Source organism: Xiphias gladius, chromosome 11, assembly GCF_016859285.1.
Source record: "Xiphias gladius isolate SHS-SW01 ecotype Sanya breed wild chromosome 11, ASM1685928v1, whole genome shotgun sequence".
NCBI lineage: Eukaryota > Metazoa > Chordata > Actinopteri > Istiophoriformes > Xiphiidae > Xiphias > Xiphias gladius.
Genome location: NC_053410.1, coordinates 1186256 through 1211483, shown reverse-complemented (window position 1 = coordinate 1211483; position 25228 = coordinate 1186256). Strand labels below are relative to the sequence as shown.

At 45.6% G+C, this 25228-nt stretch overlaps 1 protein-coding gene across 1 annotated transcript in view; it reads right to left on the bottom strand.

Annotated features, from left to right (window-relative positions):
* opn4a (opsin 4a (melanopsin)) overlaps positions 1 to 25228 on the bottom strand; it is a 53006-nt gene that overhangs the window by 16005 nt on the left and 11773 nt on the right. The window contains exons 2-3 of the mRNA XM_040139727.1: positions 5204 to 5346; positions 3213 to 3346 (exon numbers count right to left, since the gene is read on the bottom strand). Coding sequence (XP_039995661.1) covers positions 3213 to 3346; positions 5204 to 5340 — 271 coding nt within the window. The 5' untranslated portion in view covers positions 5341 to 5346. The remainder of the gene's footprint in view (positions 1 to 3212; positions 3347 to 5203; positions 5347 to 25228) is intronic.

Genomic DNA, 25228 nt, shown 5'->3' with positions numbered 1-25228 from the left:
TCTCGGTTAAACCGAGTGGCCGCGAAGGCCGAGCAGAACTCTCCAGATCAGGAGAGCTGAGATCCCAGCACTTCCTGGGAATTCCCATTAAAACCTTCTTTCCTTTTCCAGGTAAAACATCTGCAGGTCCTGGAATTTTTCGGCCTGTGCGTTTGCATCCCGAAGAACATCACATGAACTGAAACACAGACGTCTTGTCCATGCCTCATTAGAACTACGATGCAACCGTCGTAGCTGAACATAAAAGTTTGACCTTGAAATGCCTTCATTACAGTGATAACACTCTAAGTGAGTCGAGCTTCAGTTCATGATCGATATTACGGAAATGTAGCGGGATCAGCTCCTCACCGGCAGCAATCAAACTTCATTTATCCTGGCAAGCCCAATGATTAAGAATTAGAATTATTTATAATCTTAGTTTTGGAACTGCAGAGTATGATGCTGCCATGGATTCAGTGAGATTCAGTTAGTTGTTTTTTTTTAGCATATATTTGTTTCACTTCAGTCAAACTGTCCCGTTAAAAGCTGCTGACTCAGCTGAGATCAGCTCCTGTTGCTGTGAACCCGTGGACGTACGGACAACTGCCACTGGGCCACTGTGACACTGAAGGAAACTTAAAAACAGGAAGATTCTGAATGAAGTTCTGCATTGATGAGGAGCGTCTTTTTTCTGTGATCTCTAAGTGGAAATACGGACATTTATTTGTGATGCACATCAGAGATGTTGGTTTAAGCAAGAAGAGCAACACACTGAATCCATAAATATGAGTGATCACGTCTGTGTGTTCAGATTTGATTCAGAGTGATGACTCGGGGAAAGAGTAAAGTTTTTGATACATATTTTGGTTATCGGGCCTTAAGTGTTAAAATACTGCACCTTAGTGTCCTGCAAAGCTTAGGAAGATACAGCAACCTCTCCTCTCTCATACCGAATTTAATCACAGCCAAAAGAAGAAAAAAGAGCTGCCCACAGACAAACTGTGGCTTAATGAACCAATCAATACTCTGCACTTTCAAGGCTCATCAAGGCTGGACAGCCTCTGACCGACTTTACTTCAGTACAACATTTCTGAGAAAATAAAACCAAAACTACCTGCGTGGAGAGATACCACTAGAGAGGAGAGAGGAAATGGGTTTTTCGTGAAAAGGGTGAACTGAGTCTTTAAACACAAAGGAAATTATTTAATGCCAAATACCAAATCTCTGCTTTTGTAGTGTCTTTTGTAGCTTTAACACCAAATTACGGCTTTAAATTCGGTTCGTGAAAAGCTGTAAATCAACAACTGCTTTGCTCGGCCTTCTCTTTCTCTCTCCACTTTGGGAATGAAAAACCCAGTGAACCCGTCACAGTGACCTTGGAGCGTTTGTCTGCAGAGGCGGAGGAGGATCGAGTCTAATGCAAACACATCGCTGTTTTCTCTGAGCCGAAATTCACTAGTTCACACTTCAACGCTGGGAAATGAAAAACTATCCGAAAGACTGACGGTGGAGGGCGAGAGAAGAGGAAGATAAGGATCGGATCGGTTTTTAAAAGCGTGGGAAACGACCACTGCTGCTTCGTTACAAGAAGTCACTCAATGGATATAAAGAACCTTGACTTTTCTGAGCACTTTAACGGCTATTTAAGCTACTTCTATATTGTTTATTTTCTCGTGTTAATTTCATATCTTGTATTTCTTGTGAATTGCTCCAGTCGCCCTGCGACAGTACCGTACTCCAGAGCCAGAGAGAGCCCGTTCGGTCACACCAACTTGTCTTTCTAAGTTTTCAAATACCTACTGGCCACTCAAACAATGAGGAAGAGAGCTCGCTCTTTAAGCTGACATGCCCACCAAGACAATCAAGACAGTGGAGGTTGTGTTTTGGGGCAGAGGAAGAGGAGAAGATCCCCTAGTTTCGGGTCAGACGGCTCTGACTGACGGCTGCTGTTCATGTGACTGATATGCTGTTTCCCTGCTGCTGATAAACTGGTTAAATTTACTGTAATTTATGCACTAACAACCACAGTACAGGTGCTTATGAGTATAACTTTGTCTTTGTTTACTGCTGTCGAATATCTGCAAGCGCATTGTTTTTCTGCAAAACTGAACTGAATAAAACTGAGGGTCGGGGATTTTGGCTTAATGTGTTAATGTCACTGAAATAAAAATGTTTTTAATGACTAATGGAGGCTTTTAAGCCTTAAAAAACAACAACAATAAAAAAGGTGCCAGCCGGAGGAACTCAGAAACTCATCCAATTATTTTCTTCTACTACACTCACTGAGCCAATATTCCACAAGCTCCTTTATTTAGTCCTTAAAGTTTATCAACCATACAGCTGTTTTTACACGTTTCAGCCCATAAACTAAAACATCTGTTCACTTCCAACGTCGTCCTAGTTTTCCAAATAAACCTTTTATTTTTACACCACGTCCTTGTTGCAGGCAGTTGTCAGTTTCAGTTCGTTTCAATGAAAATGAAAAGGGAGAAACTTGAACCTTTTTGCAGTTTTGAGTCACTGTGAGGCAGCTGAGCAGAAATGACAAGCTGAAAACAATGTACCGAGAACTATCAGCTGAACCTGAGTCAGCTCCCCTCGGCTTCGTGGAGCTTTACAGTGAGTTTCAGCTCGTTGTTTATCTCTTTACTGCTCCGGTTCACTCTCACTGCTCTCGCAGCGTCGTTTTCGGCCGCAGCAGCCAGATGTTTTCAGAGAAACAGCTGTAAAAAGCCCCTGTCCACCACCTGCTCAGCAGCAAACAGCAGACAGACCCAGTCAGAGACCAGCTGGGGAACACAGTGGAGCATTTAGCAGCTAAAGAGCCAGATGTTTCCCTCAGGAGCCGGTGGAGACCAAAACCAGAGCTAAAAGAGAGCGAGTACTGGACTTAGATTCAACAGGTGACACAGACACCAGATCCAGATGAAGGATCATTTTGCTGCTGTATGTGGAAACAAGAACTTATAAGAACTCAACTTAAAAGGTGATGATCCATCGGTGATGTGTTCACTACATGGATGTCATGACAATGACCGTCTTCCTCGTTTTTTCCCCTCAAAAAAGATTTGCATTTCATGAGCTGACTTAAACGTCATTGTGTCATAAATCACACTTTGAAAGTTTCAGATCTCTGCAACTTGATCGGCAGCTTTTCTTTCGAACCGACGTAGATGTGTTCATTCTGTGCGTGTGTGTCGGCGATGTCCTCCGCGGGTGTGCGGGTCGCGTACCTTTCTCTCCGAAGATCCACCTCTTGTGCATGCTGGTGGTGAAGAAGATGGGGGTCTGGGTGATACACATCAGCAGGTCTGTGATCGCCAGGTTAATGATGAACATATTGGCCGGCGTCCGAAGGCTGCGACTCCTGCAACACACACACACACACACACACATATAAACACACTGATGCCATTGTTTTTCTCTTGTCTCTTCATTTTCATTTTCTGTGAAAAGGAGCAGGTTCATACTCAACATTGCCCCCACAGCTCGATTTTTATCATATCATTTATCAAACTTTATTACATTCTTCATTTTGACATGTTGACAAAATACCAGCAGGTGAGGTGTTGGTGCTCCACTGACTGACCTGTGCACTAGCACAGTTCCTGGGGCCAGACCCATCGATAGGCTGGATCTAATATTTCAATATTACAGAAATATGGCTTGCTTCATACGTCTAGATAAGAGCGGTCATTTTAGAAAAAGCAGCTGCTTTAAACAGCACCTGAGGTGCCGAGAGGAACCGTGACGTAGAAGGATGGTGCGGTAACAAGTCGCACGTTCGAACAGTTGTAATTTTATTGAAGGTAAATCACGCTGGTCCTGTGTTTCTACCCAGAGATCTGGTTCACTTTTGAGTGACACTGAAGATGCTGTTTCTCTCTAAGTAATCACGTGGCTACTGATTACGCCGGCAGGCATCGGGGCGACCCGAGGACCGAGTCCTGCAGTCCGTTTCAGAGGACGAGGAAGAGCCTACGTGGAAAAATCACTTAGTGCTGCTTCAGTTCTAAAATTAACATGTGATCAATGGAACATCCATCATGGATCAGGCCTGATTTTAATGAAAGATCAATACCTGCCCCACAAATGCCCCGATCAATAAGTGATCAATAAGAAGTGCTGAGGCTTCTTTAAAAGACTCCAGAGAAGTGGCCGCTCTGTGTTTCAGATAAAGACGTTCTCTCTGTGTAGTGATGGAAGATAAAAGATGGGCGGTCGATAAAAAGCCAGGCAGCGACGGCTCGTTACGGCCGGGGGACGGACAGACGCGGACTCGGGTCCTGATCCCTCTGCTGATCAGAGCAGGGGGAGGCCGGTCACCCTCGGCCCTGATTAAACCTCAGTCTGAGAACATCTGCGGCTTCAAAACACACTTTACCGTCCATCGCACCGCACCAGTGAGTCCTCTGAGTCTCCAGGTGAAGGACTTCGGGGAGAAACAACGGCTCTGTCCAATTATTTCAACCTCAGACGCAGCTGAGACAAAGCTTGTTTGCTTTTAAGGGTGTTTCTCCTGTCTGTGACCTACATTGGCTTCTACTTCGACACCAGGAAGACGACATTGTTTCAGCTTGTGCAGACGGACTGTCGGCCCTTCAAAGACCAACGCCACATTTTAAAAGCATCACAGAGAAAGACTGAGGTGATTTCTCGTAATCACGACTTTCCTATCATGTAATTATCACTTAATATCGCGAGGGGCTCACTCAGCATGTGTGGGTATGTGTGCTACAAGAATAAAACACCGACAAACGTTGAGCAGGGCGGCACCAAAAGAATGATTTCATTATCGATCGATAATCGATTACTCGTTGGTCTAGAAAGCACAAGAAAATAGTAAATCATAATTCACAAAGTGAATCCACAACCCAAAGATATTCAGTTAACTATAATGGAAAACAGGGAAAAGCAGAAATCATTACATGGGAGAAAATGCAACCAACAAATGTTTGCAATTTCTGCTTGAAAATGGACGATTAATTGATTATCAAAACTGATTATCTGTCAGCAGTTTTTTGTCTACAGAGAGATAATCTGCAGGAAAGTTTTTTTTTAATTTTTTTTACCGGAGCTGCCTAAAAATTAATTTTACAAATTACCATAAAACTTCCGAGGTACTGTTAAACAATCGTTAACTGCATTATCAATCAAAAGTTGAAACCACATAAAATCTGGGACTAAAACTAAAATTAGCAGGTGTGTCAGGAAGCTGTCCTACTTGCTGAAGGCGTAAATGACGAGGAAGTTGCCGACCATGCCGGTGATGCCGATGACGAGGATGACGGACCCGATGGTGTAGTGGGCGTGGTCGGGAACGTCCACCGTGGGGAAGGGGTGCGGGGCCTTGGGCACCATCGCCACCTGGAGGACAAAGCACAGAAGTTAAGGTTAAGGAAGGTGCCCGTTCAAAATGTGCCTGCTGGTGGGGGCTGATTGCGGCTTTCTTGAGAGCAACATCCGGACAACTTCCCGCTCCACACCGCACCTCCTCGGGTCCTCTGCAATGCGCCTGCCGAGTTTGAAGTCGATCGGTTTAGCGGTGGTCGAGAAAATCGACGGCCAGACAGAAGAATCAACACCGGCTCAGTCCGTCGTGTCGGTGGTTTTTCTGCAGGTATTCGCTCGGTTCTCTCAAATGCTGTGCGTCTTTCACATGAAGACAAAACTCAGTTTGCAGTTCGAGCTTGAAGCTTAAACCTGCTGCCAGGGAAGACTGATCACTGTTCTCAAAGCATTTGCTGAAGTGACATGAAAATATAGGGAGAGATTAAAAAGTCCTTCATGTCAATGACATTATTACGCCACACAGTGAAAACCCGTCTCATCACCAACTACCAGCCTTCATTTCCTTTTGAAAGACAAATAGCTCCACAAGTCCTGTGCATCACTGTCTCTAATTAACCTACTCTGAACTCCCTCCCTCCATCGTGTCTCACATCTCTTCATCTTGTCTCCCCGTTGCCACGTTAACGGCATAAATTACTGCGCCGCCATCAGAAATACCAGGCACGGCTAATCAGAGATGGAGGTCAGTCAGAGGATCGGCCTGGTTAATTGGACCAAACTGGACTTTTAATCAAAAATATTTTAAAGTTCTGTGGACCCCACTCTACCAGTCCCTCCTACAGCTACACAAACTCCCCGCAATGATTCATGAATCACACATTTATTCACAGTTTAGCCTCTTGAAATATTTTTGCACATTAATCACAGTCACCTGCAAAAAAAAAATTTAAAATACAAGTATTCACCTAATTATATTGAATGTTTGGACTCAGGATTAGCAGGATAAAATCTATGAATATTGTAAAGGACTCCTCCTTCATTTTCTCAGTTATTACATAATGATGGGGTGAGTGCCAGACCTCCTTCACTGCCGTATTATCCATAAAGTGGTTCCAGTATGAAAGTACACGTGGTAATGTGATGCCGTCTCTTTTGAATCTAGCTTTCATAGACGTATTATAGTAAAAAAATGTCTGCTGGAGAAGGAGCCTGCGGAAGGCGACAGAAAAACAAAGATACAGTGGAGTCGTACACCTTTTCCTGACATACAGCGAGGGAGCGAACTTTAGAGGATGGAGCGCGAAAAAACTGTCATTGTGATTTACATACGCTGCAGTAAAGAGCGATATTGATTAACGGTCAGTTACTGTCAGAATAACGGCGTTATCTTACAACCCAGCCAGCACCTAGCTGCGACCCGGGTTTAAATTCACGGGTTTAAATGGAAAACAGGATATGAAAATAGGTCTGAGGTGGAGCAAGCGTGTGAAACTGGAGCGGTTTTTCAAACGGGCGACACATCGCTCATCGCCCTGTTGGCAGGTCAGGACGTCGTCACTGGGAAACACTGAAACAATCTGAGGCTCGCTCAGCCGCATCAACTCGTCCAGTTAGGAAATCGGTGTGTGACGCAACAGGTACACTGTATGTCCAGAAGTACGCAGACACCCCTGCCCTCATGCTGTTGTGTACTTCTGGTCTGGGTCTGTTTTCCTCTTCTTCTTTGGTCTAGGTCCAACGAAGGGAAATCTTCACGCCGAAGACCAGTGATTCCCCACCTGAGGGTCAGGACCCTAAGGCAGTGATCCATGAAACGAGAGCAAATGTTGCACACAGGAGTCACATCCAGTGTGATGCGGTTTAAATGTGCGTTAAGTTGTTGTGCTCGAAGCGTTAAAAGAGAACAGAAAAAAAAACAACAACAACCTGTGAAGGACGCTTTGACTGAGATGGAGTCAGACATGTTGTGACAGGACAGAGCGTGTGACGGCAGACAGTGGAGCTGATGCAGCAGGCGACGAACAGGTCGAAGGACACCCAGCCGCCTGGCTCACATCCGCCTCGCAAGTGTGAATCAGCAGGAAAGTAAAGCTCAGTGTGAATTCCTCGGAAACAAACCATTGTGCCAGGAGAAAGTAGGCAGGTTTTAACCTCTTGACCCATAATTTCACCCCAAATGTCCCTTGAAGTTTCAGCTTGAACACGCCTCTTTCACTTATTCAAATCCAGAGACAACTTCCGTGGTTATAGGTCGTGATGGGATAACGTGGCCCAGATCAGAGCGATTGGGTTGTTCTGTGCTTCTGGGGTCAATACTCACTTGATTTTCTCAGAAGAAAAGGAAAACAACTGTTGTTACAAACCACTCTATGGGGCCGGGACCAGGACTAACAGATAGTCTAATAAAGTGACCATAGTTAACTAACTCTAAACTGGATGTCATGACATGATCTCACTCTTTAAAAGCAGCCATGATCAACACATTTTTATAATAACAATATGACAATGCAAAAGGAGTCTCTGGTGGTGATGAACCTACAGAGAATTATCAGCCGACGGTCCAACAAGATACAAGTTCTACCCAGTACGCACCGGCGGGGTTTCCCATTCACTTCAATAAAGTTGTCCCGGAGGCCCGCCTACTGGCCATCAGAAGAACTGCAGTCGAGCACGCTTCGACGCTCAGCGGCGGAAGCTGCTACTTAATGAGAAACTAGAGCTTTGCATCCAAACCCACGTGGGATTACTCCTACTTCTACGTCCAGTGGATAAATCCACATTTAAATCCAGTATCTGTTTTTTTTTTAATAAAAAAAGCTGTAGGTGGATTATTGAAATGGGTGACGAGCCACTGGAAACGAGCAGCAAGACCCTCACACCACCAGAGTCAGGGGTTCAAAGCCCACCTAAAAATACCCACAATCCTGGTGCTGCCAGACAGTAGACGGGGAGGAAACATCCAGCAAGTCGTACATTGCATATTTACGCATAAAACTAGAATGTTCCTACAGTGTGCGGCTCGGTGTGTTTTTGTCTAAAACTTCATTATCAAAATGTTTTTCCATCCCATCAGCAGTGAGTGTTTTCGTTGGGGTTTTTTTTGCCGCAAGGTCACAAATCTCTCACCAGATTAACTCTGGCGCGTCGACGGCAGCGCGGCCTGTCACAAATGATCCGGCGCTTCGGCTTCGCCCAGCACTGCTGCGTGCGACTCGGGGAGGATCTGTCCCTGTTAACTGGATGCGTCAGCGATGCGAGGATGCAGGCCGGGAGAAGCGGGCAGACCGTTTTCTAATGATCAGATGTCACCAAGTCTCTCCTCTTTCCTCTGCCTCCTCTGCTCTTCTGCTGGGCCCCGGTTACCAAGTGTTACAAATACAGACAGAGAGCTAAAGGGCCTTTTAAACTGTTGGTCTGTTTTTTCTGACCTGTGAATTTCAGGTCCCAGAAATTTCTGGTAACTCCAAAAATAAATTTTCCAGCTGTTGTGAATCCGTGGAAACTTTGGCGTCTACTCAAACCTGTTAAACTCGTGATTTTTCGTGATTTATCATAAGCTGTGTGTTGTTTCCAGTGAAAGAAATATTCAAACCTGAGACTCCATGTTTTCTATGGCTAAACCATATCATCGAATGCAAACTTTCCAGGCGTCGGCTGCATCTCCTGCTTCCATACTTTACACACTGCAGTGGCGTTTTTTTCGTTAGGTATGTTTCCGTTAAAATGCTGCAGTTTTGAGTGGTTTTCTGAAGCTTCAGCCAAAATAAAATTTAAAATCCGGGCGTGTTTCCATCAGATACTTTTATGTAAACACTGTAAAAAGCAGACGGGCTGGACAACGTTACTTTAGCTCATCAGAGACATGTTGCAATCAACACACAAGCTGAAATGACAGTGAACGTCACAGATGTGTTTGAGGTCGTTTAGAGACACTGTCTCCATTACATTATTTGTACACAGAGAAATGTCCCACGTATACATCCGGGTCACTGTTCTTTTAAGAACCAAAGGGAAGGGATCCTCATGAAAAGTGTTTGTTTTGTTATGTATTTACGTTCATGTTCCTGCCAATTCATTGATAATTCTGTGGAGTTTTTAATCAGTTGGTTTGATGATAATGGAGGGGTGGTGGGGGACGGTGACATGAAACGGGCATACACCAGAACTGATTGTCAGATGGTTTAAATAGCTTCGGAAAACCCCGTCCCCCCCGCACTTTTCCAACGGTCTGTGTCCGAGCGTTCCTGTAACTTTCTGAAACCGACGACCCGACATTCACGCCCTCCTCACGCAGTGACTGGTCGGCTGTGTGGAGGTGGGAGAGGAGCCGGGGTCTCAGCTCAGTTTTCATTCATCACGCAAACTATTTCGGTCACTTTTCCTGTGACCAATGAGGTCAACACTCCCGACTGTCTTCAGAAGAGAAACTGTCTAAAAATGTGAGAAGTTGCCATCTCCACATTTAAACGGCGTTACGTCTTCTTTACATCTTCTTTACGGCTTCTTTACACCTTTTACAGCTTCTTTACGTCTTTTACAGCTTCTTTACATCTTTATGGCTTCTTTACGTCTGATTTACGGCTTCTTTACAGCTTCTTTACGGCTTCTTTACAGCTTCTTTACGGCTTTTCATTTCACCTTCCAGTGTGGCCGTTCGGAACAACTATAAAACACTGACTACTAGCGAGGTCAGACATCCTACAAACTCGTTCTTTTCTAGCGTGGCCAGGCTCTTACTGGTGCATACGTATACCCCTGCTCTTTTTACTCTTTACTGTATTGGGCTCTCTGGTGAAGTGGAGGCCTGTAACACTGAGTGGCGGCATGACATGAATGGTTTATCTCCTCAGTAAAAGAAGAAGTAGTAGGTGCCTCAATGCCAAGATGTATTTGAAAAATCTGCTTTTGTTCAAATTTTTGTTGATTCCAAACAGGTTTTTCAGGCACGTATTGAAAATGTGCATAAGAAAGGTGGATGGAAATTTACTGTACCTGTTGATCTATGTGATGTGAGCAAAGTCCACATTTCTCAGAGTGTGGAGCTACAGTCGCATTCAAGGGCGTTTCAGCGCTAAAGGAAACACTGAAGACAGGACGATGCTGATGGATGCGTGTCGGCTGTCACTGCGGTGTCGTGGTTCACCCCAGTCCATCAGGCGAATCCTTAAGGACTCTCAAACAGGCTGATGAGGTGAACGACCATGTGACCTCAGAGTGAAAGAAGTCTGATGAAGCTGATGAAGCTGATGAAGTGTTGTTGGCAAGAGCGTAATTTCCACTAATTTCCACTGCCCCCCCCCCAAGTCTCACAGCCTTAGTTAGATTTAATCACTGAAATCGCTTTCCTCCTCCTGTCAAGCTGTCAAAATCCAGATGGAAAAAAAGAGCAGGTTGGTAAATCCATCTAAGCTGCCCTGAGTTGGGCGGACACTGTACGGATTCGGCTTGATGTTAGCCCCGGTTTGGTCGCCCCCGACTAATGTTAGAATCAGGCCGATCTTCTGCCTGATCACTTGTCGTTTGACGTTCAGTTTGAGGTCACGACACCTGATTAATCACTTTAGCGATCAAGGATCTGACGTTTGGACGACAGGTTGGATCTTTGAGCCGGTCTGAAATTTCGTTTAGCTGTTTGATTTCCCACATGGCTGCTGTCAAAACACCCGCTGCTCTAGTGCATCTTGTTTTAATATTACTAGTAGAGTATTTCACATGTTGAGGCTAAAAGTAGTCAAACTCAGACTGCGCCCTGATATGAAACCGAACTTCCCTACAGAACAGATCAGACTGCCTGCATCTTCCATCTTCAGCTCCATATTTTTCTTTGTTCCTTCTTCCTTTCTGTTCATAGACTAGCACCGAGTAACGCTACCCTTTCTTTTTGTCAGAATTGAGGACGTGGTTGTGCTGTTTGACTTAACTTTACTGGAACTGCCGCGGGACAAAACTTACCAACGGTTCCACGTTAACGTGCAGCGTGAGCATGAACGTCGCAGGTTCTGGCCGCGCAGAAAGGCCGACTAAAATGTGTAGTGCCAGTCGACTACATCTGAACATTTGATCGTTTAGTCAACTGAAAGAGTAATAACAGTAATAACTATTTACCATATACTACTATATTACTATAACTATATAACTATATTCATTTTTCAAGCAAAAACAGGAAAATCAAACTGAGACTTAGCTGCTTTACATCGTCATAATTCACTGTAAACTAAATATATCTTTATGCTTTGGACTTTTGTTTGAACAAAACAAGACGTGACGCCGTCAGGAGCGCCCTCTGCTGAACCACGAGGCAAACTGCCTCAAACAGTCTGTCGCGTTTTGGTAGACTGAAGTTCCAATTCAATTTTTCTCGCGGTCAAAGTGGAGTTTGACTGAAAAGCGAATGCAAGGTATTTGGCCTCTATCAACAAAAACTAAATGAGATTTTAAGTGGGGTTATTGTATTAGTCATACAGGAATTTACACTCGATTGTTGAGGTTCTGACATTTCTGAACTGAAGCTACTCAGATGCAACATTATGTGAAAGTACTTGGTCTTTTTACCAAACAAAGTGTGTATAAAAAACAAAAATAAAAAAAGAAGCTGAAGAAAGACCACACCTGAGACTAAATGAAGTTCATTTACATGGCTGCGAGTTTCCAGAAAGTCATCTATAAGTTGAATGTTTCTATGTAATCAGCTGCAGGTCTGTGTATAATGAGCTAATTACAGACTAATGAGAGCTGAGAGATGTTCAGCTTCACATGTAAATTATCTCTGTGACTTTACTGAAAGGTCGTTTTTCTCATTACGGTCATTTTCTCCCTCCACTAGTCCCATGGGACGATTTAATGAGCGGCTATATGTAGAAACATGGCTGTGGACAGTGTGTGTGTGTGTGTGTGTATTATGTATTCATCATTAAAATATGGTCACACAGTCACATTATGGGGACTCCTTTTCAGTTTGGACAGGAATCAGACTTAAAGTAAGGTTACAGTGAGGTTGGGGTTGTTTTCATATGAATCAATAAAAGTATAAATAAATAAATAAATAAACAAACAACAGAAAAATCACAGATGTTACCAGAGAACCGAGTGTCAGATACTGACATGTGTTAATGAACCAGTATTTGATTGGTTCCTTTGTATCTGTGAAACTGAAAAAAAGTCAGAAGTTCGGGACCAAATTCTCTCAGTGTGACTGCTGCTGTGATCCACTTCAACAAACCGGCCAATCAGAACAGAGACTTTTTTTTTTTTTTTTTTTAAATCAGCTGGTGTCGTTGGGGTGAGATCTCTGATTCAGCTTCTGACATTGAAGAAAGGCTCATTTTTAATGTCTGTTTGCTGCGGAGGTTGGATTTACTTCAAAAATCAATACGTGTTATATAAATATCAATACGCCTTTTGCATACAACTGTAAATAAACAGATAAAATGAACACCACTCTACAAGAAACAGCTCAAGCACGACAGCAGTTCAGAAAATCCGTTAATTACCGCTACACACGCAGGCTAACTGAGCACTAGAAACTCAGACCAACTAAAACTAGCAACTCACAATCCTCCACTAATGGTAGCAGTGCGCACGGCTAATAAAAATATGCTTAAAAGAAAATGTACGCAGCCGACTCCAGATGAAGAGATGGAATTAATCAGCTGAATGCATGAATGAAACATCAACGTTATAAACACAGTCTGCAGACTACGTTTGGTGGCCAGATGAAAACCTCTTTAAAGTGGATGGGTCTCGCACATGGGAGGACCTGGACTGTCCAAAAATCCTGCCTACGTCCCAGGATGCAGCCAATTAACTTGCTGACGACCGGCCGCAAATGCATAACGTGATAAAAGTGGAAAATCCTGCGTTGCTGGTTCTAAAAATGAGGGTAACGACCTCTGGGTAAAGTGTGACTGCTCCAGAGTCGGAAGCGTGTTCCCGTTTTTCCCACTCGCGCCAACGTGCAGCGAATGCAGCATTTCTTACAGCGGGAGTGTGCGGAGCAGAAATGGAAAATCTTCCCTGAACTGGGTATAAAGTGGATCAGTGTGGGCTTACAGTTGGCAGAGGTCCATTACTATTTTAATTATGTAACAGAATCCCACCGTGTACCTTATCTATATGCCGCTGACCCAGATTACTCTCACACTGTAATTATAGTCGTGTCTGAATCACTCCAGATATAATTAAAGTTTCCACAGCTCATGTATATTATCATTCCCCATCTGCTCTGTAAGTGTGCTCTCTCATTACAGTCGCTCTCTTTGTCCATGAAATCGTCTCAAACTGAAGCCGGGTTGTCCAACTCCAGGCTCGTGGCCTGAAGTTTGGACAGGAGAGGATTTATCAGAGGATGAGCTGAGGCAGGACAACAGGGCGTCCCTGTCTCCTGCCGTTTGACCGAACTCACACTCGCACATCAGAAACAAACTGAGGAGGGAGGGAGCGAACAATGAACCTGCGCCTCCATAAATGACTTTGACGTGCCCTCGAACCAAACATCAGCTCTGTATAAAAAAATTTTAAAAAACCACCGTCACGACAAACACAACACGGCTCTGCAGAGATCTAATGACCGGAAAGGTGCTGGTGCAAATCCCAGACAAGCTGGTGAAGTGAGTGGAAGAATAAAGGCTGAATTACGCTTCTCCGTCAACACGTTGTGCTGCCTGTATGTGGAGGCTCTGTATTTTTAGACACTTTGCTTCGACAAAATTGCGCCTGACAGGTGGTGCTCCCCGCCCTCCTCGCTGACCCAGAAACTGCCCGAGGTTCGTCATCATCGAGGATGTTTCGATCCCTTCAATTCGTCCGGCAGAAGACGAGGACCTAGGAAAGGAGGCTCAGAGCGAGGAACCACAGGTGCTGGTGTGAAGGCCGGGGGTGACGGACGACGCCCTGAGCTCACACAAACGGAGTTTAACCGTGGACGTGTGGTGTGTTTAATGTGCTAATAACCCGCTCTTTTTGTTCCGTCCACATCTGCATCTCGAAACGCTGGATGCTCCCATGAAAAACCACTGGACCAGTTCCTCTCCTGAGCTTTTTTTTTTTTTTTTTTTTTATAAACACACTCTCTACTCTCACTCTCAGCCAGTTAAATGAAGCCGGACAAATCTAAAAAAACCTCCCACAATCAACAGATCTGCTTTCTTTCTCACTTCAAGTCAGTGCTTTCTCTCCAGCCTGCTGAGTGCCCCCCCCCCCATCCTTCCCTCCTTCCTCCCCCAGTTTGATCATCAGCAAACCTGCCGCGTGTCTGCCTCCTCCTCCTCAGCAAAGACCCTCGCTGTCTGCAGCACGGTCTGTCCTCGCTATGTACATGGCATGTTACAGCACCTGTAAATCCAGGTGAGACATTTCGTACGGACATTTCACGCAGTGGTTGAAAACACCTTTTAACATTCAACTAGTTTAACTGAGCAGATTAAACTCTCAGCTGGGTTCCTAATAGCAAATATCAAGTCAGCAGATTTTCCAAAATGAAAGTGTTTAATCGGACTATATGGTTCCAGTCCATTGACAGAGTCAATCAGCAACAATTTTGATCATTTCGCTTCATTTTCAAGCAAAAACATCAGTCATTCACTGACTGCAGCTTCTCAAATACGGGGATTTACTGCTTTTCTCTTTTTTGAAATCATTGTAAACGGAATATCTTTTGGTTTTGAATGTTGGTCGGACAAAACTGGACGTCATCCTGTGATGGATATTTTTCAGGCAGCAGAGCAGGGGTTGGCCTGACTGGGAGTAGAACTACAAAGATGGCTGAATCTGATGACCGGAGAACGAGAAGAGAAGAAAAACATTCGATGCTCACCGAGCAAGCGTGCCGGTCAAATCCAAAACGTTGCACATTTTGTCTCAAGCCAGGTCAGATCAGTTTTGTTTATGTCACCTGTATTAATATATTTTAAAAATGTGACACGTTTTTCAGTCTTAATATTTCTTCCTGATTTTCTACCAGTAATTTCTTCCTCATACTATGACTGTACAGTAACTGCCTTTGTTATTATGACTGTAAAATATTGTTTCCAGATTTAATGTGATTACAAATATTGGGTTGATATGTCAGTTCAACTCTCATGGTCGTAATAGGAATCTTTTGTTTCTGTAGCTGTTTGTCTGTTTGTTTGTGTTGCTGACTGCCTGTCTGCCTGACTGGATGCCTGCCTGCCCGCCCGCCCGACCGCCTGCCTGACTGCCTGTAGGCCTGTCTAACCGCCCACCTGTCTCCCCGCCCGCCTGTCTGCCTGTCTGCCCGTCTGCCTGCCTGCCTGCCCGTCTGCCTGCCCACCTGCCTGTCTGCCTGCCCGTCTGCGTGCCTGCCTGCCCGTCTGCGTGCCTGCCTGCCTGTCGGCCTGTCTAACTGCCCGCCTACCCGCCTGTCTGCCCGCCCACCCGCCTGTCTCCCCGCCCGCCCGCCTGTCTCCCCGCCCGCCTGCCTGCCTGTCTGCCCGCCCGTCTACCTGCCTGCCTGTCCGTCTGCGTGCCTGCCTGCCTGCCCGCCCGCCCACCCGCCTGTCTGACTGACTGCCCGCCTGTCTGTCTGCCTGCCTGTCTGTCTGCCCAACCGCCTATCTGTCTGTCTGCCTGCGTGCCCACCCGCCTGTCTGTCTGCCCAACCGCCTGCCTGCCTACCCGCCTGTCTGTCTGCCCACCCGCCTGCCTGCCCACCCGCCTGTCTGTCTGCCCAACCGCCTGCCTGCCTGTCTGTCTGCCGTCTGTCTGCCCAACCGCCTGCCTGTCTGCCTGCCCGTCTGCCCGCCTGCCTGCCTGCCTGCCCGCCCACCCGCCTGTCTGACTGACTGCCCGCCTGTCTGCCCGCCTGTCTGCCCGCCCACCCGCCTGTCTCCCCGCCCGCCCGCCTGTCTCCCCGCCCGCCTGCCTGCCTGTCTGCCCGCCCGTCTGCCTGCCTGCCTGCCTGTCTGTCTGCCTGCCTGCCTGCCTGCCCGCCTGCGTGCCCACCCGCCTGTCTGTCTGCCAGCGGGCCCACCCGCCGGTCTGTCTGCCCAACCGCCTGCCTGTCTGCCTGCCCGTCTGCCCGCCTGCCTGCCTGCCTGCCCGCCCACCCGCCTGTCTGACTGACTGCCCGCCTGCCTGCCTGCCTGCCTGCCCGCCCACCCGCCTGTCTGTCTGCCCGCCCGCCTGCCTGCCTGTCTGTCTGCCCGCCCGCCTGCCTGCCTGTCTGTCTGCCCGCCTGCCTGCCTGTCTGTCTGCCAAACTGCCTGCCTGTCTGCCCGCCCGCCTGTTTATGTAGTTGGTGGTTTGAACAGCTCTGCTGTAACGTTGGGTCAACAACCATCAGCAGAGATAAAAACGACTGAGGCGACAGGGGCATGCGGAATAAGAGCGAGGCAAAAAAATAAAAGCAGCATGATGTGTCAATTCCAGTTCCCATCAGCCCTCAGTGTGAGGCAGGGAGGAGGAGACGAGGTCAGGGAAGTCACAGTATGCATGAGAGCAAGAGTGTCTGCAGTACTGGCACATTGTACTGAGCAGTAGACTAGATTTGGGTGGACGTGTTTGCACATGCATACATTTGGCGTGTTCGTAAATCTTGGGCTGCGTGACCCTATGTGGGCACGAAAAGTATATTTCGAGCTCTAGGGTCTCAGTGTGCTTCGACAGAAGCGCTTGTCAGATCGTCGAACAGCGCCTGAGACCCTCTCCCCCCGCTGTGTCCTGACGTTGGTGTTGGGAGGGTTGTGTCCGAAAATGTTAGTGACTTCCCCACACTGCGGATCGAACGAGCTCGCTCACTTAACACGCTGACTGGTCGGCATGCGGAGGCAGGATTACAGCTTCAGCTTTTCCTTATTCATTCTTCACGAAGCCACTTCAGCTACGTCACTTTCATGTGAACAGCTGAGTGCAACGCCATGAATTTCCTCAAGGAAATGACAAGACTGCTTTGACTAGAGAAAGGAGGGAAATCTGTCTGGACGTGAGGTCAGTACCACGCTGTCCCTAAAACTGGCTGGACATTGTGGAGCCTCGTGACTTCACAGGTCAGAGTTCGATCGGACTGAACTCGTGGGATCGGAGACGAGTCCTCGTTGAGATGAAACGGGAGCAAAATCCAGCGTGACGCACATTTTGACTCTTGCCTTGCCTGCCTTAGCCCCTTTGGTACTTTTGCTTGTTTGGACTGACCTTTTGTTGTAGACCCTTTCCTCGCTTCCCAGCTAAGTAAAGCGTATCTTTACTAATCCGACTCTAAGCCCCATTTCCTGCTTTTGGGTTCAATCTCAGCCATTACGTACTACAGCACCACTGGTACTGATTCTACTGTGACTGTAGAATCAGTAAACATCTGTTTGGAAAACCATCGCATCTACACACCTAACGCCGACCCAGAGCATTTCTTTTTTCATCTTAGTTGTTTTATTCACGTTTACACATCTATTTTTAGCGTCCCTCCACATGAATCCGAGAGACCAAATTCACTTCACAAACATGATCATTTTATTTTATACTTCTTACTTATTTTGTTCACCTGGTCTGGAATAGGTGAACCCAGGCAGTCATTCAAATCACACACATCCCCTCCTTTCTGTGCGTTGGTAACTTCGTTTACAACAGTCTCAGTTTCACTATAACCATATAAAGCTGCAGTGTAGGGAAACTAAACCAATAAAAGCACGAGTGTCAAATCTATTTGAGTCATTGAGCTGTTGTTCATCGTACTGAAAACTGTTTGTCCCTTCAACAGTTTCTGCTCCTGAACTTAAGCTCATCAACGCAGTCAGCAGGTCGTCAGCGTTTTAATTGGCCGATTTATTTTTTGCTCTGGCTTCTTGACCACTCCTGCTACCTGATTTATGCCGTTTGTATTGTACAAACCGAAGTGGACTAGCAGTGGAGCTGCAGGAATGTTCACCCAGCTGATGGATAACAGTCGTTGATGGAAGTCAGACCCAGTGTGACTTCGACCATCGATTATATGTAGACTTGCGGAGCCTTTATCACATTAACAAGCGAGCGGTCGGAGGTAAACCCGGAGTTAACAGAGTCAGTCGATACCGGTGATCTGGGATCGGTGTTAAACTCGGTGAGGCAGGTAACCCAGAGAGAGCCAGGCCAAAGTGAACTCGCTTTGTGATACTGGCCTCTTCTTTTGCTGTTTATACATAAAGACAAATTCAGCAACGTATGAAATGCATCATTGAAAGTTACTGAAAAATATAGATCCGGCTTCGCTCACATGTCCTGTGGAGACTGCAGAGAAATATAATCAATAACAAACGGCATATTTTTGGTTTTATTACTGTTATTTCCTAAGTACGTGAGAATGGAACTGGTTACAAGCCACCAAAGGAAACTGACTTTTAATGTTTCTCTGTAGATGACCCCTGTTAAGTATGATTATGTATGAAAATCCCTCCCAGGGGTTTTGGTGTGTGTGTGTGTGCTGGTAATCTGTCCTGGTTCTGAACAGTAACACTGAAACTTTCCAAAACAAACCTCCAGGCCTCGGAGCTGGTGGCTGACTGTTCAACTGATCCACTCAGAGTTTCCGACATCTCTGCTCTGTCTGACGAGAGTGATCTGTTAGAAGGGATTTGTTGTCATTTTCTGTCACTGCAGTATATCCGTGAAGTCATAGTGAAGTTTAACTTTTAACTATCCGCGAGAGGCTGTTTATGCTGTTTTTTAGTATCCTCCTGATTCCTGTTCCCCCAATTGTTTCACCTGAATCTGAACAGCAAAACCAGAATCTGCTCCTGACTGAGCATTGCTCAAAATTAATATTATTATCACCTTGGAGTCAAGTCTAGTCTGATCCTAAATTTTCACCAGGAGCCTGTTCGAGTTAGTCTGGCTGTCTTTGGGTTACCTGGCTTCAATGAGACTAACATCGGTGATCCTGAATAACCGGTATCACCAGCTGGCTCTGTTGCTAACACTGGGTTCATAACCTACATAACTACAACGGAAGAATAACCTGTAGAAAACACTAGAAATAATTTCCAAATATTACAGTAAGGCAAAAAATAAGTGTGGGGATGTCTTTAGTGTAAAGTGGGTATTTTTGCCTGATTCGGATAAAGAAAAGTTCCAAGTTTCTGCTGCCGAAGCAGCGAGGAGGAGAAAAGAAGCTCGCGTCTGAACGAAACGCTGCACTGATCATCTCCTGGGAGGGTTTAGTTTTCATCAGAGTCTCCTCGTGTCGTTCTGAGCTGCAGCGACGGAATCCGAGTAAAAGCATCGACGCCGCCGGGAATCGGAGAAACTTCGTGAAGACGCAGCTTTAATCATCACTGTGTGTTTTTATTTAGTGCTGGACTCTGCCTCCGTTTGTCAGAAGATCAGTTTGAAACCAGAGTGGACACGTGGAACGTCTGCAACAGCAAAACGATTCTACCGATCATAAAAATATCTATGGATCTTTATTGTAAACTCTTTTGTCCCTGTCAGGATCCTGTAGGAACGATGGCTCTGGTTTTCCGTCTGTCTTTGAGGTGCCTAGATGAGCTTGACGTGTGTCTTTCTTCCATCAAAATGCTCTGAGTGAGTTTGCGCAGTTTGTCTTTTCGGTCTACTGCAACTCGTCGCTGACGATCAGACTCAAACCCGGCGACTCTTGCCGTGTTTTTTTTTCCGGGATGTCGCTGCTGACCTGTTGTTGTACCTGCCATCCCATGTGTTGTTATTGTTGTTCACTGCGTCTGCCTTCTTCTTCTTCCCTTTGCGTTTGACATCGGACTCCAACGCTTATTATGCTGCCCCCGTTCAGTCCCTGAGCAATCACATCTCCTGTGCCTACGACATCTAGGCGTACGGTACAGCAGAAAAAAAAAGTAAAGTCACGTTTCAGAATTTCAGCAGATACTCGGTACCGAAGTATCCGTTTTCGTGACATCCCTGCCCTCGACTTCTCTTTCCGCATCTGGATGCTCAAAGCAGAAGTTGCGAGCACTGGCTACTTTTTACGCTACTGCTCCCCGTTGCTAGGTCATGCATCAAAGCTGTACAGTGCAGGCTGAGTATTCATAACCCACCCACATCAGGATCCACACACACACACACACACACAGGCCTGATGGCGTGGACAATTGCAAACAGAACACACACACAGTTCTGCGGACGTCACTGCCAGTTTATCGCCGTAAAACCAGAGGCCTTTAGGTCTGAAAGTCAAACAGTACACACACTCACCGGCCAACTGCCAAGCGCCATTTACACACCTGCATAATCCACAAAACACACATAAACAAATAGACCAAGTGAGGCGATGTGTTCCATCTGAACACACAAACACACACAGCTGATGTATTATAACAGGATCAGACGAACTCAAACTGTGAAGAAAATCTGTGGAGAAAATTCAAATCACAGGCTTGACATGGCTTTAATCCTGTGTGTGTGTGTGGGTGCCTGTGTGCACGTGTGCGCGTGATCCCAGAAGTGAGGACATTTAGTTTGAGCGTCACATTGTTCGAACAGCTGGTTGAGGGCTCAGGTTCGGTTTCCGGGTCTGGGTCAGAGGCAGGTTCAGGTTGCTCCCAGCAGGGTTAGCTTTGTGATTACAAACAGTAAAACTCAACTCTTGGTTCGAAGTCACGTCTTTTCAACAACAGTCGACTTTGTTGAATCTGACTCGCCTGGATACTGATTGGACACTTGGAGACGTCCCAGGTTTCTGTGTCTCTGCAGTCTGATCGTCCTTGTCAACACTGACTACACGTGTGTTTCTATCCACCTGTTCTTTTGAGCATTTTCAACTTGTGTAACCAAAAAAAACAAAACGTGAGTGGAAACACTGTAAAGTTTGGAAAAAAAAGTCAAAATTTCACAAAAAAGTGTTTCCTGTTGTGAGGTGTAATAGATCTTTGTGGAGGCTGGAACCTTCCTCACTTTAACACATGAAACCAGCAGAAACGTCAGGTTTCCATCACGTTCTCCACATGGTAACGGCCTCGTCTCGCCGCGTCCTTCTTCTTCTGCGGTGGTTTTATGGCAGCGCCTGGAGAATCAGCTCATGTTCACGCAGCAGGACAGGAGGGAAACGGGGATTTATTCACATTTTATTTGGAAGATTTTCTGGAAATTCGCTTCAAATTTTCACTTTATTTGGATGGAAACTTGACGATGAAAATCATTTCCATGTTACTATTTCTATGACATCTACTGTTGTTCTTCCTCAGGAAATTCGTCTCTCTGTTGACAACAAGTCCAGCCAGCTGTTTGCACAGGCACAGAATATTATATAAATATCACATCTCTGTAAAAAAGACTGAGTGGGCACATGATCGCCTGATCCGATAAACGTTCTGATAAATGAAGGAATAAACTGTGAACCGCAGTAGGAAACAAAAACCCGGAAAGAACATTCCCCGTTATTTTACCTGTTGTGGTTTATTTTGTTTTTATTTTTTTAAATTCTACTTTGTAAAAAACAACAGTTATTACTTAATACTCTCAAAACTGACATCAGTTAGATCAGATTTAACAATGCATAACACGACTTTACATTTTAATTGTTCTACAAATAAAAAGCAGACTGACTTTATGTGTTTATCTATTTTATCACTCGTATGAGGATGAAACAGCAAACATCTGTAATTTTATCAAACAGCACCAGACTCTAAAGAGTCAATATCAATAAAATAAACAAAAAAATCCTCCCTAAAAGCATATTTGTTCTTTTGCCAAATCAATAAAAAAATAACAAAAATTCAGGATTTGAACAATTAGACCAAATACTGCAGGCAGAGACAAGATGTTAGACTCTAAATCTCAAACTGACCTGGACAGAGCTGCATAAAAAAATGCTTTCCCACTTATTTCTGCAGCCAACAAGATGTTACGAAAAGAAAACATCTCATTTTGACTGTTGGTCACAAAATAAACTGTCGGAAGATCAGAGCTTTGGTTTGATATTTTAGGAACAAAAACTGGATTAATTGATCACAAAATAATCAGTTAATTGCCGGGGAAAAAAAATCATTAGTTGCAGCTGTGACTTTGAGATAACGCAGTTAAAATTAATCTGAGGAACAACATGGCTGCTTTCAAGTTGAAGAGAGCAAGAGAGCGAGAGAAAAGAGCGCGTGCTCATCTACTCAGATGGTTCCAGTGGCCGGACATTTTGGAGAATCCATGTGAGAGAGGTGGTGGATCGTATATGTGACTCAGTGTGAGAGTGTGTCTGTGTGTGTGTCCTCCTTTCATCAGTCAGCCTTCAAAGCTTCCCACGCCACAGCTGACTGAACTGTTGAATCACATGACAGCCATTGACGTTTACCCTGTGTGTGTGTGTGTGTGTGTGTGTTCATGGTCTCTTACACAACAGGCCTTACAGAACTGATTCAGGTCAGTGTTTGATCCTCTCACAGATCAATAACTTCAGCATCACTGAGTGGAATCAAACATCTGCTGGCTCTGACCCATCCAGAAGTTTAATAAAAAACCAGAAGGAAAGAAAGATATTTGTGTAAATTAACTTTAAATCTTGAACGACCTGCCTCTGGAGTCAAGGTCATCCGTTACGTTACCCCCCCAGAACGGGGGGGAAAGATTCTTATCACGGAGAAAACTGGTGCATTTATTTCAGGTGTTTTACTTTAAAATAGATCAGTTCAGTTTAAATATCCGGCCGGTTTCACCAAGATCACGAAACACACACTTTCTCTTCCCTCTGCTGGTATCTACCCATGCAGCTACTGCAGGTTTACAGATATTTGTTCAATACCGAGGCAGTGGAGCTGAATGGATTTGGTCTGCAGCGCTCACAGTGTTGAACGAGACCGAGGTCGTGTCCGAAATCGCTGCCTAGGTAGTTGCGCTGTGCAGTGCCCTCGGGCCAGTCCGCGGCACATACACTGCGTTCTGCTGGAAATGCCACGACGCAACGCGCCGCATTTTACAGACGCGGAGATGCAGCGTCACGACTCAACGTCTGTCGGTGCTGTAGCACAGTGATGACAAAAGGTGAGCGTGTGAGAGCTCAACTTACTGCTCGCTGCAAAGTAGCGTGTCTGTTATACCAGCCACAGTGAATGAGCAAACAAGTCTAAAGGGGGGAATGAATGAATGAATGAATGTTTGTACAAATTATCATGGCAAACCATCCAATAGCGGAGAGGGGTTCCAGTCCGGACCAGCAGACAGACCAAAACTGCCATCCCTAGAGCCAAAATGACATCAACAAATCAATCGAGACCCATCTCAGACTCAATCAGTCCTCAACCCTCTCAATGATTTGTTGCTATGGAAATTTAAATGCACGAAACAGGAATCAATCAGGAAACACTCACAAGACAGAAGGTAAAATCCCTGGTGGGCAGCAGGACTCTCTGTCACAGATTTACAACAGACCAATCACACTAAAGCTAAATCCATCCCATCTCATCCAGACCACCCTCTCTTTAAAGCGGCAATCTCGGAGATTTTCTGTTAAGTTCCTATCTATCTGTGAATGAGGTAACACAATGGTGACTGAGCCCTGCTGCCCCCAGATTTCCGTGACCTTTGTACTAAACCACGTCTGCTGTTACCGCCAGTCTCTCCAGGTTGTAACGCCAAATCAGCCGGGACTCAAATGTTCCAGACTGACACTTTAACAGATCTGACATCCTGCCCTCTGCTCGGAGAGACAGGTTTTCCCACCTGTATTCTCTTTTACTGTCTTCTGTTAACAAACACTCGTACTGTTTGAATAGCTTGTGCAGTGCTTTTTATTGTGGGTTTTTTTTTCTGTTTGTTTTTATGCCGCCCTGCCTTTCTGCGTGTTACTCACACATATGTACGTACAGCACGTGAGCTAATAAGCAGTGAACGAGAGTCCCGACTTAACATCCTGTCATCCAGGGCTTGTGCACTGTCAGACTTTATAAAACGGGCGGCAGGATCTGCTCCCTGATAACTTCAAGCGGTGAAACGGATCTAAAAACGTATCAGTAGATTCACTGTGAGAAGAGGAGGGGAACGTCCACGACGACGGTCATCGACTGAGACTTCAACGGCAAAATGAGCATTAAAATCCATGCAGCTGCATCATGTGTGTAAAACATAATTGTGCAGTCATGTCTGAATGAAGCCACAGAGAACATGAATGTAAAAGACAAAATGCATCGATGATGAAGCAGCTCAGCTGTACAGAGTAAGAGCGGTGACCTCTTAAACTGCTTCTTCTCTTTTATACTTGACTTGTGTATGCAGGTGTGTTTATGTGGAAAATTCATAAGTAACAAATGTTTTGTTTGTTCGTTTTGTATTTTTTCCTTGTAAATCATTTTGTAACCTCTAGTTTTGATAAGTGTTATACAAAAGAAACAGTTCCTATGAACTTTATATAAAACCCCGCTCAGTGTTCCCCAGTCTAAGCTCAGCCCCGTTTATTGGCCCTTCTGTCATACTCCACCTGCCCACCAGATGTCCCCGGAGTTTCTTCCTGGTTCCAGAGCCACCTGCTCACCTGTTTTCCATTTCCAATCACTGGAACGTCTCCGCCTACCTGCGCACCTGTTCCTCATTTCCCTCCTCTGCTCCTCGGTATTTACACCAGCCCCGTTTCTCCAGTCAGTGGCCGCAATGTTTGCTAATGTCGCTGCTCTGGCTGTGGACTCCCGGTCCTGCTACCTGTATGTAGTCACCTAATGCACTGAACTTTGTGCTTGGGTCCGTCGCTGCCTGCGCTCCTACCACCGGCCGCGACGGACTCTCAGCCCCAGCTGCACTGAATGCAGACATCAGCGCACTAACGCCAAAAAGTCTCCATCTACCGAAACCTTTTCTTGTGCCAAGGTCGTGGAAACATCTGGACACCAAAGCTGGACTAGTGATACACAGAAGGAATAAAACTACTGAATGGAGACAGAAATACACCGATCGTCACTATCAGCTTATTCTAACACTGCTAATGTGCACTAAGCTTTTTTTTTTTTTTTTCTCCCCCTTGTAGATCAAATCTGTAAAAACACTGGTCCACAGTTAGCGGGATTATGAGCAGGCCTTTTGA